Source organism: Loxodonta africana, chromosome 16 (assembly GCF_030014295.1).
Source record: "Loxodonta africana isolate mLoxAfr1 chromosome 16, mLoxAfr1.hap2, whole genome shotgun sequence".
NCBI classification, from domain to species: Eukaryota; Metazoa; Chordata; class Mammalia; order Proboscidea; family Elephantidae; genus Loxodonta; species Loxodonta africana.
This window is the reverse complement of record NC_087357.1, coordinates 31,866,494-31,883,084: the sequence shown is the minus strand read 5'-3', so window position 1 is coordinate 31,883,084 and position 16,591 is coordinate 31,866,494. Positions and strand designations below refer to the sequence as shown.

The window sequence follows — 16,591 nt, the reverse complement described above, 5'->3', positions numbered from 1 at the left end:
CTTTATGGTTTAAATTTTCTTGATGGGATAAAGTCCTGGCTCTCCTAGAAGTCTCTAGAAGTTCAGGGTAGCTCCAGAAACAATTCAAAAAGTGTCAATCCAGAAAATTTCTCAAAGGTACCCCAACAATCTCTAGCAAGAATGTCTAATTCTTCAAAGTCAAGCGTTTGTCTATGTCCCCTCTTTTTTCGCCTTTCTACTCTCTTTAATTTTCTCTTTCTTGGGGATTATTTCTAGATAATGGAAAGTAATAAAGTCGGTTTTACATGCTCCCAGGGTTTTCTCTATACTGAGAAGAAATTGCCTTTTTTTTTTTCACATGGGGAGAGAATTAAGTATTTTTTCGAAGTACCCTTCTAGGCAGCAAAGAGGGTCCTGTGGTGGTTCAACTGGGAGCACTTAAAATACTAAAAGAGTATTTCAACTGCACTTCAGAGGTTTGTATAGAAGCTTTGAAAAGAGCCTACCTTTTAGTCTGCTTACTAGGGATTCTCTGCTATAAGCAAGTGAACATGAGAGTTGAGAACTTTTCCAAAGTTGTATCACTGTCACTGTCCAGTTTTCTGGAGCTGACGTGGCAGAATAGGTGCAGTCTATAAATTGACGTTGTAACTGTGCTTCCAAGCCAAAGCAATTCTAAAAGGATTCATTCTTTTCTTTTAACTCAAGTCTTCTTTATTACTTCATTGAGTAGATAAAAAATAAACACAGAAGGAAAATCTGTAATACTGTCCTTATCAAACTAGGATCACAGAGGTATCTGCATACCTAAAAGCCTCACAGGAGAGATTTTAGGGACACCTGACTTGGAAGAATTTGACATTCTTGCTAGAAATTGTTGGGGTACCTTTGAGAAATTTTCTGGATTGCTGCTTTTTGAATTGTTTCTTGAACTACCCTTCCAGGAGACCCAGGTAGTTGGATTCTGAACGTAATAAGGACTTTATCCCATTTCAGTATTACAGGTGGAAAATCTTAGTACTGAAAAGTTAAATCATAATTCTACCTTATCAGGTACAGATTTGAGTATCGGTATATTCTGGGTGTTACTGTGGTGCTGAACGGGTTTCAGCAGAGCTTCCACACTAAGACAGACTAGGAAAAAAGGCCTGGTGACCTACTTCAGAAAATCAGCTGAGGAAAACCCTATGCATCACAGTGGTCCGATCCACAACCAATTATTGGGGTGATACAGGACCCAGCAGTGTTTTGTTCTGTTGTAACAGGGTCACCATGAGTCAGGGGCCAACTTGATGGCAGCTAACAGCAATAACAATGCTCTGGGTAACCAAATATTAACCAGATTTTTCTCTTAACTGTTTTGATAGGTTTGGCAGGATGGTGGATAAGAATATTTACATTATTCAAGGGGAGATCAACATTGTGGTTGGGGCCATCAAACGAAATGCCCGATGGAGTACCCACACCCCACTGGTAAGTGGGGAATGGGCCAATAACCTGGTAACTGAGTTGTTATAGGGGATCGGAGACATAATTCAAACAGTAACCAAACTCCCAGTAATAAGGAGAATAGTAAGAATTCAGAGTTGTTTTTTGTATCAAGGACCCTTCTGTTTTATTCCAACTAGCATCAGATTTACAGATTGCCTTTTTTTCCTCTGGGACCCAAAAGATGATGCCATTCTATTTTTGTAAACAAATTAAGCTAGTATTTGGGACCTCTTTAATGCCTAAGGAAACCCTGGTGGCGTAGTGGTTAGGTGCTATGGCTGCTAACCAAAGGGTCGGCAGTTCGAATCCACCAGGCACTCCTTGGAAACTCTATAGGGCAGTTCTACTCTGTCGTATAGGGTCGCCATGAGTCAGAATTAACTCGACAGCACTGGATTTGGTTTGGTTAATGCCTAAAAATGTCAGAAAAATTCCTTATCCTCTCATTCCCTAGGGCTATAATTAGCCTATCAAATTTATTTAAATTAGTTTAATTATTGATGCATAGCGCATGGCTTGGTAATGGTATATATTTCCATATATCGAGCAGACCATATCTTGCCAATTAGGTAAGTAAAAACTTACCTGTTATAAAGTTGGCTTTCTTTGTTGCCAACTTTGTTTCTTGTGTGATCAAGGATTTATTTATGTACAATTACACAAAACAATTTTTGGCACAATTATAAAAACAAGTTTTGAAATTTCCAACTTGGTGAAAGTACGTATTTGTGTGTTTGGAAAATGATCACGTTTATTTACAAAAATGGATTGTCATAAAAGTGAGAGTGGAGTCAGGAATGTCTTAGAAATGAACATGTGTGATTACATAATGAATGTGAAAAAAGAGAAGAGCTAGAATAATACACGTATAAAGGACCTGATGATCTATGGTAGCTTGAATGCTATGGTCATTGTATAAGTTAGTACTTTAGGCTTCACTATTTTAGGTAAACCCAGAGTATCTCTATCAAATAAGAACATGAGGAACAGAAAAATATAAACCATGGCTAACTTTCTTTTCCTTAGAAGGCAAACTTACTGGATTTTTTGGTTTGATTCAGGGAAAGAGCCCTTGATCTATCCTTTATTTTTTCCTCTTTTGATGCAATAACGACTTTTCTTTTTTAACCTATGTTTTCTGCAGGACGAAGAACGGGATCCTCTGCTGCACAGTTTCAGTCATTTAAAGGAAGTTTTAAACAATATAACAGGTAAGTCCCCACATCTAGGTAGGATTACTTATCCTGACAAAAAATATAAATGCTTGGTTTATTGCAGGCGTCTACAAACTTTTTTTATAAAGGGCCAGGTAATAAATATTTTACACTTTGAGGGTCATATAGTCTTTGTGCAACTACTCAACTCTGCCATCGTAGCTCAAAAGCATAAATAATATGTAAATAAATGGGAAGGGCTATGTTCCAATAAAATTTTCTTTATAGAAACAGGCTGCAAGCCAGATTTAGCCCATGGATGCAGTTTATAACCTCTGGTTTATGCAGTGCTGATTCTTTTCCCTGAGTTCCTAATAGAGGAACACAGTTTAGTCTGGATTCATCGTTTATACAGTCATAAGTTTCCCTCATTGATTGGTAAGTTCTTTTTGGTTATTTATTTTTTTTATTTTAAAAACCTTTTCCTACCTCATGTATGCCATGAGATGGAAGTTGGTAATACAAGTTTATATTACTTTCAACAAAACCCTTCTCTTATGGAAAGTCATTTGTTGCTGTTAGGGCCTTAGTTCTCTCTAATACAGATCTCTTAGCCTTCATGTGTTCCCATCTAGAGCTACCAAAGTTGAGTCTGCTGTCTAATTTTCTTACATCCTTCTGTTAGGAATCCAAATTACCTGCTGCTTAGAACTAATAAAACCATAGTATGCTGAGGAGCCAGTTCTTGTTAGTGGTACTAGGAACATAGCCTGGTATAGCCAAGCTTTCCCCTGAAGTGAGGAGAGAGATGGTAGTGTTTTCCAGGGGCCAACAGCTGTGGCAGATGTTGAAATGGTGTCTGCCAAGGTTGCCCCATTGATCTTGGTTTTTAGCATACCTGCCTGAGAAAATGACAGAGTGGACCCAAAATAGAGCATTTCGTGCCAGATTGGTTCTGACCCCCCACACAGTGCTGGCTCCCAGGAGCAGGTTTATGGGTCAGCTGCCCCTGTGGTCCTGGACTCTGCAATCCATGACCAATTTCTTGTTTCTTTCACTGAAACAAACAGATTTTTCTGATTGGCAGTGTCAGGAGGACTGCTTTCCTGGAAGCCTGTTGATGGTAGGAGGCTGGGAAAAGGTTTTGAGCTTGTAGAGAAAAACTGAAGGGACTGTGTACCAGGCTGTGTGATGGGAATGGTGTACCATTTAGATTGGAGAGGGGATGGCAGGAATTCTAGGACTTCTACCGAGTTTAACTCATGAAACTGACTTGGGCCTTGTCCCTTTTTACAAAGATTTTCTGTTTGCATTTTTCTAAGCCATCTTGGTTGGTAAACATATCACTATTAGAAATGGGTGGTTCATTGGACATCATCAGTAAAGGAAAATGATTTTCTTGTAAACAGGATCTTTTAAGTACATAAGTACTGCTTACTTCTCTAGGGGTATTATTAATCGTTGTGAAGGAAATAAGTCTGTTTGTAGATTGGCTAAATCTATATCAGTATTCTCATAGTTGTATGTCTCTGGACCACACTTGGCATTCAGTATTTGCACGATGACTGAATGCTCGTAGCATTTAGAGTAATAGAATATTCTAATACCAAATCTAAAGAGGGGGTTGCACTTGGAAGATACAGGCTCCCCAAGAACACGGTTTGCATATTGCTGTTTTGGATAAAGCCTTAGCTTACATCGGTGAGAGAGACTTTCCTGCTGCCCTTCACATTTGGTCTTTAAGTCCTCTTGGGAAGTATTCTGAAGTAGTTAAAGCAGATATGTAGTTGCTAGGTACTGGAGGGGTAGAGAGTGACTGCAGATGGGTATGGGTTTCTTTTTGGGGTGATGAAAATGTTCTGGAATTAGTTAATGGTGATGGTTGCCCAACTTTGTGAATGTACTAAAAACCAATGCATTGTACATTTTAACAGTGTGAATTTTATGATATGTGAATTACAGCTTTTTTTTTTTTCTTTAGACTGGAATAGTCATGGGATTCCCCAGTTCTCTCTCAGGGCTTGGAGCTATAGAGGGAAGCCTCTGACTGTGGTCTCTACTGTGCTTTGGACCCATTGCCCAGCAAAGGCAGCATGAGGCTCTGTTCAGCCTCCTGGCCCAGTTTGTCCTTTTATGTCTCTCTCATTAACTCATGGAAACACATGGCTTTTATATTTAAATTTATTCAAGCTGTAATCTTTGACATTTGAGTTAGCTTTTAGTACAGTTTTGCATTTATAGTAATATATATTATGTATTTTCTCTATCCCCAAAGAATCCATTTTAATCTTTTCCGGATGCAAATTTCAGGCTGTCTTGTCCCATCTCCCTTCTCTTGCTCTCTTTCCCCTCCCCCCACGGAGTGTGTTTGATCAGGTGTGGCAGGAATATCCACTGTCAAGCTGCGCCCTTTATATTAGTCAATATTATCCTTCTCCCCCCTCCCCGTCTGTCTGCCCCTTTGGGCTTTCCCAGTTGATTTATAATTTTGGAATTCTCATCGGAGTCTGTAATACAGTTTGTTCATTATTTAACCAAAACCTGTTTAATGAGCAGAGAGAGGCAATGTAAATGTTAGGCATGTTGCAGTGATGTACCTTTGTGCTTCTCAAAGCGGGTGGATAGTTAACTCTGTGCTGCCTGCAGGGTTGGGGTACCCTGACCTTAGGGGCAGAGGGGCCACTGCCTCTCCCCTACACCTGACCAAGCCCTACCGCAGGCATAGATGCCAAAGATAAATTTCCTTTTATCCTTCTAGGAAGCTTGTGGGGGCTCTTCCATATTGGAGTTATCTTCAATATTACAGCTAGACCGTGTGCTAAGATCTTTAGCATGGAATAGAAGAATGGGAGAGAAGGTAAAACATGATACTTGATGCTGCTTTTGGTTTTAGGTCTGAAGAGAGTAGACAGTTTAGAAGACTGCTTCTAAGCCAACATGGTCTGTAGTCTTTTTTCTCTTCATTTCCAGACTAGACAAGTTCTTGCAGGCCTTAGTACCCTCCACCTAACACAACCTTATGGAAAAAGCTCTAGCCAGTTGTGATTTGTGGTGTTTGGCCATGGTCATTTGCCTCCAGATTTAGGCTGCCTTTGTCGTTTGTCTTTAGACTTAGATCATTACAAAGAGATTCTTTTCCATGGGACTCATTCCCTCAGCATTTGGAGTTGGAAAACTGGAGGCTTTTTGGTTTAAAGCAGGAAGAGAGAAACAGTCTAAAAGTATCACAACTAAGATCTTCCCTTGTGGGATCACTTCTTAATGACTTTAAAGCCTTCAGGGTCAGGTGTGAGGAAGACTTTTTACTGTTATGTGTGTGTATGTGTGTTGGGGGGCAGGATGGAAAGGGCAAGGGGCTGTGGGGGGTTGCTTTTGGAGATTTAATTTCAGGCCTTTTTTAGTTCTAAGGACCTATGAGAATTGAGGTGTTCAGCCTAAGACTAAGGTGGTCTTGAGGCCTGGAATAAGTTCCTGTATTAACTATGAAACTGTTCTCTCTTCTTGGATCATTTCTTTCTGAGATTCCCCCATATTTGGATTCTTCTGGGCCTGGCTTATTGAGTTGCTTCTAATCAACATTTATTGAATATTTGCTATGTACCAGGCACTTTGCTTAGGTACTTAGGCATTGGATTTATAGTAATAAACAAACAGTCAAACTTCCTACCCTCATAGCCGCTGGTATTGCAAGACTAGTGGCTCTAGCTGACCACAAAGTTAAGCTTTGTGGCCTCTCTTGTATACCATATGGCTCCCTATCAGGCATGGAATGAATGATAGTGAATGAGAGCAATCTGCTACCATCACTTCTTATTTCTACTCTTTCCCTTGCGTAACACACAAACATGCCAAAGAAATGAACAAAAACGATAGCTTATACATTTGCTTATTTGGCTTTCTCTTATAGAGATATTCGGGCCTGAGTTTAGGTATTCCCGAAGACATTGATGGTTATTCTGAAGGATAGGATCTTTTTTTTTTTTTACTGAGCTTACTCACACAGCAAAATATGATATGCTTGAGCACAAGAGGGAGAAGCAGGTGCTTAAAGAAAGTGGATGTGTCAGAAGTTTTTTTTAAATATAGTTTATCCTGGACAAACACACCTATAGGGTACTGTCTGTCTCAAGCTCTGTGAATTCAGAGTCTGAGCTAGGTTTGGGTCTGTCTAACCTCCAGAGGTTTGCAGAGCACATTTAAACAGAGTCTGGAAGCCAAGCTGGGAGGAACTGTGACATAACACCTGTCTGGCCTAGGCCTCTTAGAAATAGCCTTCTAGGTAGAAGTGAAACTATTCTGAGGGTGCCTCATGTCTCACATTTAATCTGTTTCCTTTGGAACATGGGGATGTAGGGAGAAAAATATTTTAGTAGTCACTGTGAGGAAAAAGATTGAGCAAGAGTACATTATTTGAAATAAAAATGTGCTAGAGTCATCATCTCTGATATGGAATGAATATATACTTTCATTTTTTCCACAGTGGCCTGTAGTCTGGTGACTAGTAGAGCAGGCAGTATATCATTATTAATTAGCATGAAAAAGAAGTTGATGAATCATTAGCTTTGCCCCACTTGGAATTAAGCTTGTAAATTGTTCAAGCCTGAATAAGCAGAGACTAAAAGAACCAGAGGTGTCCCTGGGTGATATAAGCAGTTAATGCTCTCAGCTGCTAACAGAAAGTTGCCTTGAAAGAAAGGCCTGGAAGCTTACTTCCAGAAAATCGGTCATTGAAAACGCTATGAGCTCAGTTCTACTGTGATACACATGGGGTCACCATGAGTTGGAATTGACTTTTCAGCAACTGATTAAAAAAAGAACCAGATATGATAAAAATTGGCAGACCAATTTCATGTAATGGGCCAAGTGTTGGAAGAGGCAAGGGTGGGCAAACTTATGTAAGTATCTATTTCTTATGCCCTTTATGACTTTCTTGTTCTGTGATAAAATATAAGACTATATTAGTTTGGAGATTGTTGAGCAACATGTTAGGATATAACTCAGATTTGAGCTGTATTGTCTTTGGCACCTTAGAGTCTTGGTAGATTGGATGGCCCCAGACCTGTGGGCATTTCAGCACAGTTAGAAAAAATAAAGGTACTATGATTCTTTTTTTCCTCAGGTAATATTCATATCAATAAGGTACCTTTAAAGAGGCCTGTGTATTGATGACTTGACTTTGTCATTTCTAATTGCTGGGACCTTCACCAATTAATCTCTGAATCCCCTTCACTTGGCATTTTTAAACCAAGAAGTTCTTCTAACCGTTTGTGTTTGAGGTTAGAAAATGAAGACTCTTTGAGAAGAAGCAGTTCTGCATATTCTTTATTCTCATAGGTTCAGCTTTCCCTTTTTTTTTCTACCTAATATCCAAACACACTTTGCCATCAGAATTAGTCTGCTAGCTGGTAGGAGGGCATATTTTCCACTACGCATATCTGAAAAAGGGTTGTAAAAAAGAGGAAACGGCATTCATAATAGCTTAGCTCTCAAAAGCGGAGGCAAAGAAACCTAGTTTCTTTCTGGCAGAGGTTAGGGGACAGTGTGACAGTGTGGTCTTGTGGTGGGTGTCACAGTTGCTGGTATGACTCTCATTGGCATTGTTCTTCCTAGCACAGCCACCTCTTGAGGTCTGAAACTCCCCTGGGTATGTGCCCAAAGCTTGCCCTGACAGCAGTCAGATGAGTAAAAAGAGGGACGGCCAGCTGCTGCTTTGTTTTTAACAAGCAGGCAGGCAGAGTCCCTTTCTTCTTTTCCACCCACTGAAACTCAGGGCAAGTGCCAAGAAGGTTTCAAAAAAGCCAAATGTTTGAAATTCAACATGCAGTTTTGATTAGGAGAGATGTGAAGAGTTTGTCTCAGCCTTGCTCCCCTCTAGCCACCTCTCTATGCTCATATATGCTTAATGTGTCACCCCAATTTCTGAAGTGCTTTTGGATATGTTTTTGGAAAGGGTGAGTGCATTTCTCTTTTCTCTCCTGGCAACCATTAGATGACAGAGCTGTGTATAGAGCAAAATGGAGATTAGATTATTTCAGCTCAGATCACCTTATTAAGAAAGCGTGGTAGATGGAGAGCAATGGCTACCTTAGGCTCTCAGTTTTGCTTCAGGAAAACAGGAGATGAGGTGCCCCTCATCAGTTTTGAGGACTTTGCTCCTTTTTTTGTTCTTTGGAGATCCTGAAGGACTTAGATGGACAAGCACTCCTGGCTGCCTGTTGGCGGCTTTTCATTGCATGCCTTTTCTGTAACACCAGCCTTCTGTTACCACTGTTACCACTGTAGGTTGAGCTGTGAAGAGCTGCCACATGTGCACAGATCACAACTGACCTTTCCTTGTTCCACGCTTATTGAGCAATTATTTGCCCACTTGTGGAACTCACATTATTGCCTTGGGTATCTGGCCCTGTGTGAAGTGGAAGCATCCAGGAAGTGGCCTGATAGACTGTACATCAGAGGGCAATAAATTGGCATTTGATTTGGTGGAAAGGCAGGGCCAGATGTAGTGTGGGAGCAACGGCTTTTCTGCAGTCAACTATGCAGCTTGCATCCAGGTGTCCTGGAAAGCAGCTTGGGAACTAGAGGTTAAGCGTAGTTGAGGACATTAATTGGGGAAGAATAGGACCAAAAGAACTTCAATGTTATCTGTGATGGGACCTGGATTTGGAAAAATCCTCTACAAGTGGAAGAACAAAAGACATTTCCCTGACTCTGATAGGAGCTTTCCTACTGATTATTCTTCCTTTTCAAGTAAAATGAGTTACTAATTGGCAAGAAATATAAAAACTTGGGAGACTAATGTCAAGGGGTTACAGAAAAAGAAAGCCTCATTCCATATGAGCTTTTTTTTTTTCCCTGAAAAGGTTTTCTTTTCTTTTTTTTAATTTATCGTACTTTAGATGAAGGTTTGCAGAGCAAACTAGTTTCTCATTAAACAATTAGTACGCACATTGTTTTATGACATTGGTTAACAATCCCATGACATGTCGACACTCTCCCTTCTCGACCTTGGGTTCCCTGTTACCAGCTTTCCTGTCCCCTCCTGCCTTCTAGTCCTTGCCACTGGGCTGTTGTGCCCCTTTAGTCTTGTTTTGTTTTATGGGCCTGTCTAATCTTTGGCTGAAGGGTGAACCTCACGAGTGACTTCATTACTGAGTTAAAAGGGTGTCCGGGGACCATACTCTCGGAGTTTCTCCAGTCTCTGTCAGGCCAGTAAGTCAGTTCTTTTTTTGTGAGTTAGAATTTTGTTCTACATTTTTCCCCAGCCCTGCCTGGGACCCTGTATTATGATCCCTGTCAGAGCAGTCAGTGATGGTAGCCAGGCACCATCTAGGTATACTGGACTCAGTCTGTTGGAGGTCCATTAGTCCTTTGGACTAATCTTTCCCTTGTATTTTTAGTTTCCTTCATTCTTCCTTGCTCCCAAAGGGGTGTATCTTAGATGGCAGCTCACCGGCTTTTAAAACCCCAGATACTACTCACCAAAATAGAATGTAGAACATTCCATATGAGCTTTTTAATGAAGGTTCATTCTTCTCTTTGGGCAAAAAATAGGTTTAAGAAAAAAGCTGGCACCAAATTGATCATAAAGTGGGAGCTGAGATGGTAATACGATTGCCCTGCTACAAGTTGCATTCCATTAGTGGATTGTGATAGCGTTTTAATGTGTTGTGCAGCATTTTTCCCCCAATTTTTTATTATGAATAATTTCAAACATACTGAAAATTGAAAGAGTACTATAGTGACCGTCCATATCCCTCACTTAGAATCAAAATTATTAACATTTAGCCGTTTTTACTTTATCCATATATATGTGTATTATTTTTTCATGAGCCGTTTGAAAATAAGCTGCAGACATTCTGACTTTTCACCCCTAAATACTTCAACATGCATCCTAAATATTAGGACATTCTTCTACATAATCATAGTATCAAATCACGCTTAAGAAACTTAACAATAATTTGCCAATTATCAACTAATACCAGTCTGTATTAAAAATTTCCTATTTGTTTCCAAAATGCTTTTTGTAGCTGGTTTTACAAACCAAAATCCAAGCAAAATTCACATTTTATTAGGTAATTCTGTCTCTTTAGACATTTTAAAAATCTAATACAGTTTTTTACCCTCCCCTGCCTTTTTTTGACTTTTTGAAGAGACAAGCCATGTTTGTTTAGAATGTTCTACATTCTGTGTTTGTCTAAGTCCTTGTGGTAGTATTTAACTTGTTCCTCTATCTTATATATTGTGTATATACTAGCAATTAGAATTAAACAGTTGATTAGATTCGGGTTAAACATTTTTGGGAAGAGTACTTCGTAGGCAGTACTGTGTATTTCATATTACATCACCACAGGAGACACATACATACTGTCAGGTTGGCTCACTGTTGGTGATGCTAGTGTGATTACTTGGTTCTGGTGGTACTGCCGTGTCTTTTCATTGTAAAGATACATTTATTTTTCTCTTTGCAATTAGTAAGTAATCTGCACCTTGTGAATATCCTGTTCTCTAAAATCTTTTCACTTATTGATCATTTACTGATGAATCTTTGCCTGAATCATTTATTTCATTGAGTATTACAGAATGATGACTATCTAAGCCGTCATTCTTTCTGCATTTATTACCTGGCATTCCCTGTAAAGAGCTGGTTTCCCTCATCAACTGGAGGATGAACCAGTTTCTCCTAAAAAGGCAGGGTAAATGTTTAATTATTTCCCTTTAATTGCCAATTTTCAGAATAAGGAGTTAGTGTTAACAATCACCACTAACAGTGGCAAATGAATTCTTCCCCCTTTTTTTTGATGAACTTATGGATTTTTATTTATTCAATTTTTACAGTTAATTACAGTCATTATTATTTTTGGTGCTGAAATAGTTCCAAGTTTGACCAGTGAGAGCTGCTTCAAACTGATTCCTTTGCTGTTTTGACATGACCCCATTGGTCTTTGAGCGTTTTCCTGCTTTTTGGTATAAGCAACCAACATTGGGGGTGGGGGGGTGGAGAATAGAATTGGAAATGCTAGTGCATCATGCATAATAAGGAAAAGTATTGTTTTGTGAAATTTGTTTAAGTTAGAAATGTGTATATTCTGGGTTGCAGTGTAAAATGTGTTTCTTACTGTGGGTCATGGTCAGAAAAGTTTGAAAATCCTGGCAGAGAGCTTATGATTTACTCCTGTTCCAGCACGGATTGAAGTTTGTCTCTCTGCAGTGTAATTTCTTGGGCAAAGAGTCAAAAAGAGTGCCTCTCCAACCATTTTCTTCGCATTCTGTGAAGGACTCAGCGAGGTGCCTTAACACTTTTGACCTTTGGGAGCCAGTGGACTGTCAGATCTGGGTTTATGCCTGTCAACTTTGGTTTCAGTAAAGCAATTCTATTTAGATGATCGTTTCTCTCTGGATGAATCAGCTTTTGCAAGGCAGAGATTAATTTGAGCCCATTTGAATCATTGCAGCCCTAGAGAATGTTGGAATAAGAAGTATTCTTCCCCCGTGAAATAAGAATTATGGCTGTAACTATGTCTGACTAGTCACTTTGCACTTTGTACCTTGCTTCTTTAATATGAGATTAAACTGGTTGTTTAGGGAAAAGGGGATAGCACATCATGTTAGAGGTGGCCATTCTTTTGAGTCCTTTTGGTGGGTTGAATAGGGAGTCATTTCTGCTGGAAAGACTCCAAAATAGCATCTTCTTCTTCAAGAACAAGAACTTTTCCCTTACTACTGGAAGTTCATATTTGTTTAGCAAATATTTTTTAAGCACTAACTGTATGCCAGACACTGAACTAGGTAATAGGGACTTAATTTTCAAAGAGACTGATGTGGTTCCTGTCCTCATAAAATTTATAGGCTAGCAGGCTGATTTGAGAAGCTCTAGAATTTGAGTAGACAAGTGAGCCCTGGTTTGAAGCCTGCCCAGCAGACCTCAGGAAAGTGTTGTATGTTTTGGTTTACTGGAAGAGAAGGTTGTAGGATGGTCAGAAAAGTAGCAGCAGTGGTGATATCTGCATTGTCAATCTTACTCTAACCTTCTACCCTAGCCCTGGCTGCCTGGCATTGACCATAGAAATACTATTTGCATGGCAGCATCATTAGCTGCTTAGGGCTAGATTAGCCCATTTATATTGGGCTTTGATTCATCAATCTGTGTATCTCAGAACTGAACTGACAACAGCTGGACTATAGATTAAGGTATCAATGGCTGATTACCCTATCTAATCAATCAAATTCACCTTTGCATTTAAGTCTTCTCAGGCTTCTGACACAGTTGTTAGGATTTTGAAGTCTAGGGGTACAAAACAAAGATTTTAGTAGCTATTGAGCTAAAGTGTTAAAAGAAGGAGGAATTTTCTCTAGCCAGGGTCTAAAACCTAGTTAATCCCAGTTTAAAAATAACCTGAGTGTATTTCAGTAGTAACCCACTGTCTTTAATGAGGATCCTCATGTGAGGAGGAAATATCAAAGCCCATGTAACTTTGGCACAGGATCTGGCTCGATAACCAGTAGAATATCCCATCATATATTTATCATTTGGATCCCAGAGAAAAGCACCCTTATTTAGAAGTAGCACTTGGGAATCTTGGGACCTGAAGAGAGAATGTCACCTGTCTCTAGGAAAAGTATTCCTGGCATTTTCAAGGGCAGAAAGATATATTAAGGAAATGAAGCAATTAAACAGAGGTAAAGGTCTTTCTGAAAGAGAAACTGGAGTGGTTGCAGAGTACAAATGTATTCTACAAAATGGTATGTAACCTATCATTTGCTTTATAGCCTATTGTATTCTGAACTTAAAGTGTGGTTCTTTGTCCTTTGCCTCTTTTTTTCTGGGATGAGTCTACATCAAGGATACATTATTAACCCCTACTACAGTAAAATACTTTTTGTGACCAGAGCCTAGTGACTCTGGCAGAGGATCCTGGTTCCTTTCTGGTGCAGAAAGAGAAGTTCTTGGTTCAGCCCACATGGACAGAAGCATTGTGGAAAAAGTAGTCAAGGGAAAGTGGATTTCTGTTTTCAAAATCCAAATATGGTTCATTAATCCTCCCAAGTGAGCCTGAGATTAGCATCTTAATCAGTCTCATTTCAGGGGCTTTAAAGACTCATTCTGTTCTCTAAGTTCTGTAAGGGAAAAAATGAGCAGTGGCCACCTCTGGTGGAACTGCTTCATATTTGGGAAATTGGAGATGTTGCCAGAGTCCTAAATGATCCTAGACAGGCTGTAGGCTCAAGAGTCAACAAGACTGGGTTGTGCCCATGCAGTAAAGGAAGGTAGAGAATGGGAAATATTTATATTGGTAATAGTCTTCTTTCCAAAGCTCCAAAGGAGAAGAAAAAGTTGGTTCACTTCCCTAGCAAAGGCTGTTTTATGCTCTCTAGAATGTGAGTTTACCCTCATTTCTTCCTTTTACCTAATTGATGTCAAGACATTTAATCAAATCAAACTGATGCTGAATATTTTTGAGTTTTTATTTTGAAATGATCTCAAACTTACAGAAAACTTGCAAGAATAATACAGGGGACTCGCATTTACTCTTGTTTTTTATCATTTTCTCTCTCTCTCTATACACACACATAAGTATGTATATATACAATTATTTTTCTAAACCATTTGAGAGTAGGTTATATCTCATGACTCTTTATCCCTTAATTCTTCAGTGTATATTTCCTAAGAAGAAGGATATTCTCTTATGTGATCTTAATACAGTTATCAAATTCAAGAAATTTAGCATTGATACAGTAATTTACTATTCATATTCCAACCTTGCTTGCTGAAAGCAAAGGACTTGAAGTACTTACTGTTGAAGATCAAAGACTATACAGCCTTCAGTATGAATTACACCTCAACATAAAGAAAACAAAATTCTCACAACTGGACCTATAAGCAACATCATGATAAATGGAGAAAAGATTGAAGTTGTTACGAATTTCGTTTTGCTTGGATCCACAATCAACACCCTTGGAAGCAGTAGTCAGGAAATCAAACAATGTATTACACTGGGCAAATCTGCTGCAAAAGACCTCTTTAAAGTATGTTATGGATTGAGTTGTGTCCCCCAAGGATGTGTGTCTGTTTGGCTGGGCCATGATTCCAAGTGTTGTATGCTTGTCCACCATTTTGTCATCTGATGTGATTTTCCTATGTGTTGTGAATCCTATCACTATGGTGTTGATGGGATGGATTAGCGGCAGTTGTGTTAATGAGATCTACAGGATTGGATTGTGTCTTGGGCCAGTCTCTTTTGAAATATGGGGTAGAGGGGTGAGCAGAGAGACATGGGGACCTCGCACCACCGAGAAGCAAGAGCCAGGAGGATAGCACGTCCTTTAGACCCAGGGTCCCTGCATTGAGAAGCTCCTCCACCAGGGGAGGATTGATGACAGGGACCTTCCTCCAGAGCTGACAAAGCGAGAAAGCCTTTCCCTGGAGCCAACACTTTGAATTTGGACTTCTAGCCTACCAGACTGTGAGAGAATAAATTTCTCTTTGTTAAAGCCATCCGCTTGTGGTATTTCTGTTGTAGCAGCACTAGAAGACTAAGACAAAGTGTTAAAAAGCAAAGATGTCACTTTGAGGAGTAAGGTGCACCTGACCCATTGTCCAAGAGCTTTAAGAGAATAAAGATGAGAAAAGCATTTCCCCATTCTCACCCACTATCACCTTTTCTCTCCTTCCTTCTTATTTCTCTGCATCTTTCCTTTTGCCTTTACTTTCCAATCACTGCTTTGAAGGATCTGATTAACCTGCATGACTGAGCCTCCTTAAAAACAAAAGAAAGGAAAAGGAGATAAAGAGATATTGGTCTTGAGTCTTCAGTCTCAAGCTTTTTGCTGTTATTACTGTGGTGAGTGGGCTAACGATATGACTATTACTAACGAAAACCTTAGCAGCTATCAGTTTTGTTTTGTTGAGGGAATCTTGACCATGATAAAAAGATGAGAAATAAATAGGAAACAAAAAGAAAATCGGCTAGAGAGGCAGAAAGGGGCAGAAGAAAATAAATTGGGGTGGGGGTGAAGGGATGGAAGCGAAGGACTAAGAATGCAGAGTTGCTAAAATAGGAAAATGGCAAGTCAGTATTAACATTTACCTTTACTTAGTCCAGTATTTGGGCTTTCCCATTTCAGTAGTGTGTGCTAAGAGGTAGGATGAGGTAGGGTGAATGAAATGGTCCCATCCTTAACTCCGTGGGTCCATCTACCCAGAATTGAAGGGCTTACCCAGTGATAAGGTGACTTGATGGCCTGATCCTAGTGGCTGGGGTGGAAGAGGCTATTAAGTGATGCTATTTGGCCGACTAGCATTAGCAGAGTTATTTTTAACCTCACATTTCTATCCCTTCATTGTTCAGGCCCCTCTATTGGCTACCATTAGAGAAGTCAAAATTAGCAGCTATATAAAATGAAGTACCTCTTGTCTTCCCAGTCACTTCCAAAATAAACAGGGAGTAATAGTGTCCCTATATTGTCTCACTTTACTCTGAAGCCTAGCGGTAGAGGAAGCATGGATTAGTGTGTAGTGATTTCTAGGCTCTGCCCTCTGGACAGATTCCCCTCTGAGTGCTGGAGCTGAGTGACAGGGCCATGTGGCAGGAGTGCAGCTGGAAGTATATCATCGGCAGATTTGGGTTGGGTAAATATAGCAGAAGCAGGATGTCAGTGTGGGAGATGGATTGTTCTGGGAAAGGAAGTGTTGTCTTTCGTCTGAGAAACAATTTCCTGCACTTCTGGAACTCTTGCTTTCTTCTTTTTTTTTTTCAGGATGGAACAGGAGTTGGCAGGGGTTCGGTACACTTGCTATATTCTGTCTCTGGGTGTCTGTCTTTTCCTACATTTGAAGTTGGGAGTAGAAATCAGATCTGTGTCAACCAGTTAGGAAATGAACCCAGTAAATAGCTGTACCTATACCTTACAGTTCACTCTTTGGAGTCTTAAAGTACATACCTACTTAGAGCCTCTTTTTAAAAAGTAACAGTACTTTTAGTAAAACA

At 39.7% G+C, this 16,591-nt stretch overlaps 1 protein-coding gene across 13 annotated transcripts in view; it reads left to right on the top strand.

Annotated features, from left to right (window-relative positions):
* Window positions 1–16,591, top strand: part of GBF1 (golgi brefeldin A resistant guanine nucleotide exchange factor 1) — a 136,613-nt gene that overhangs the window by 11,959 nt on the left and 108,063 nt on the right. For all 13 annotated transcript variants that reach the window (XM_064269386.1, XM_064269380.1, XM_064269383.1 and 10 more), the window contains 2 exons: window positions 1,329–1,434; window positions 2,597–2,663. In XM_064269386.1, the coding sequence (XP_064125456.1) occupies window positions 1,339–1,434; window positions 2,597–2,663 (163 nt within the window). In that variant the 5' untranslated portion in view covers window positions 1,329–1,338. The remainder of the gene's footprint in view (window positions 1–1,328; window positions 1,435–2,596; window positions 2,664–16,591) is intronic.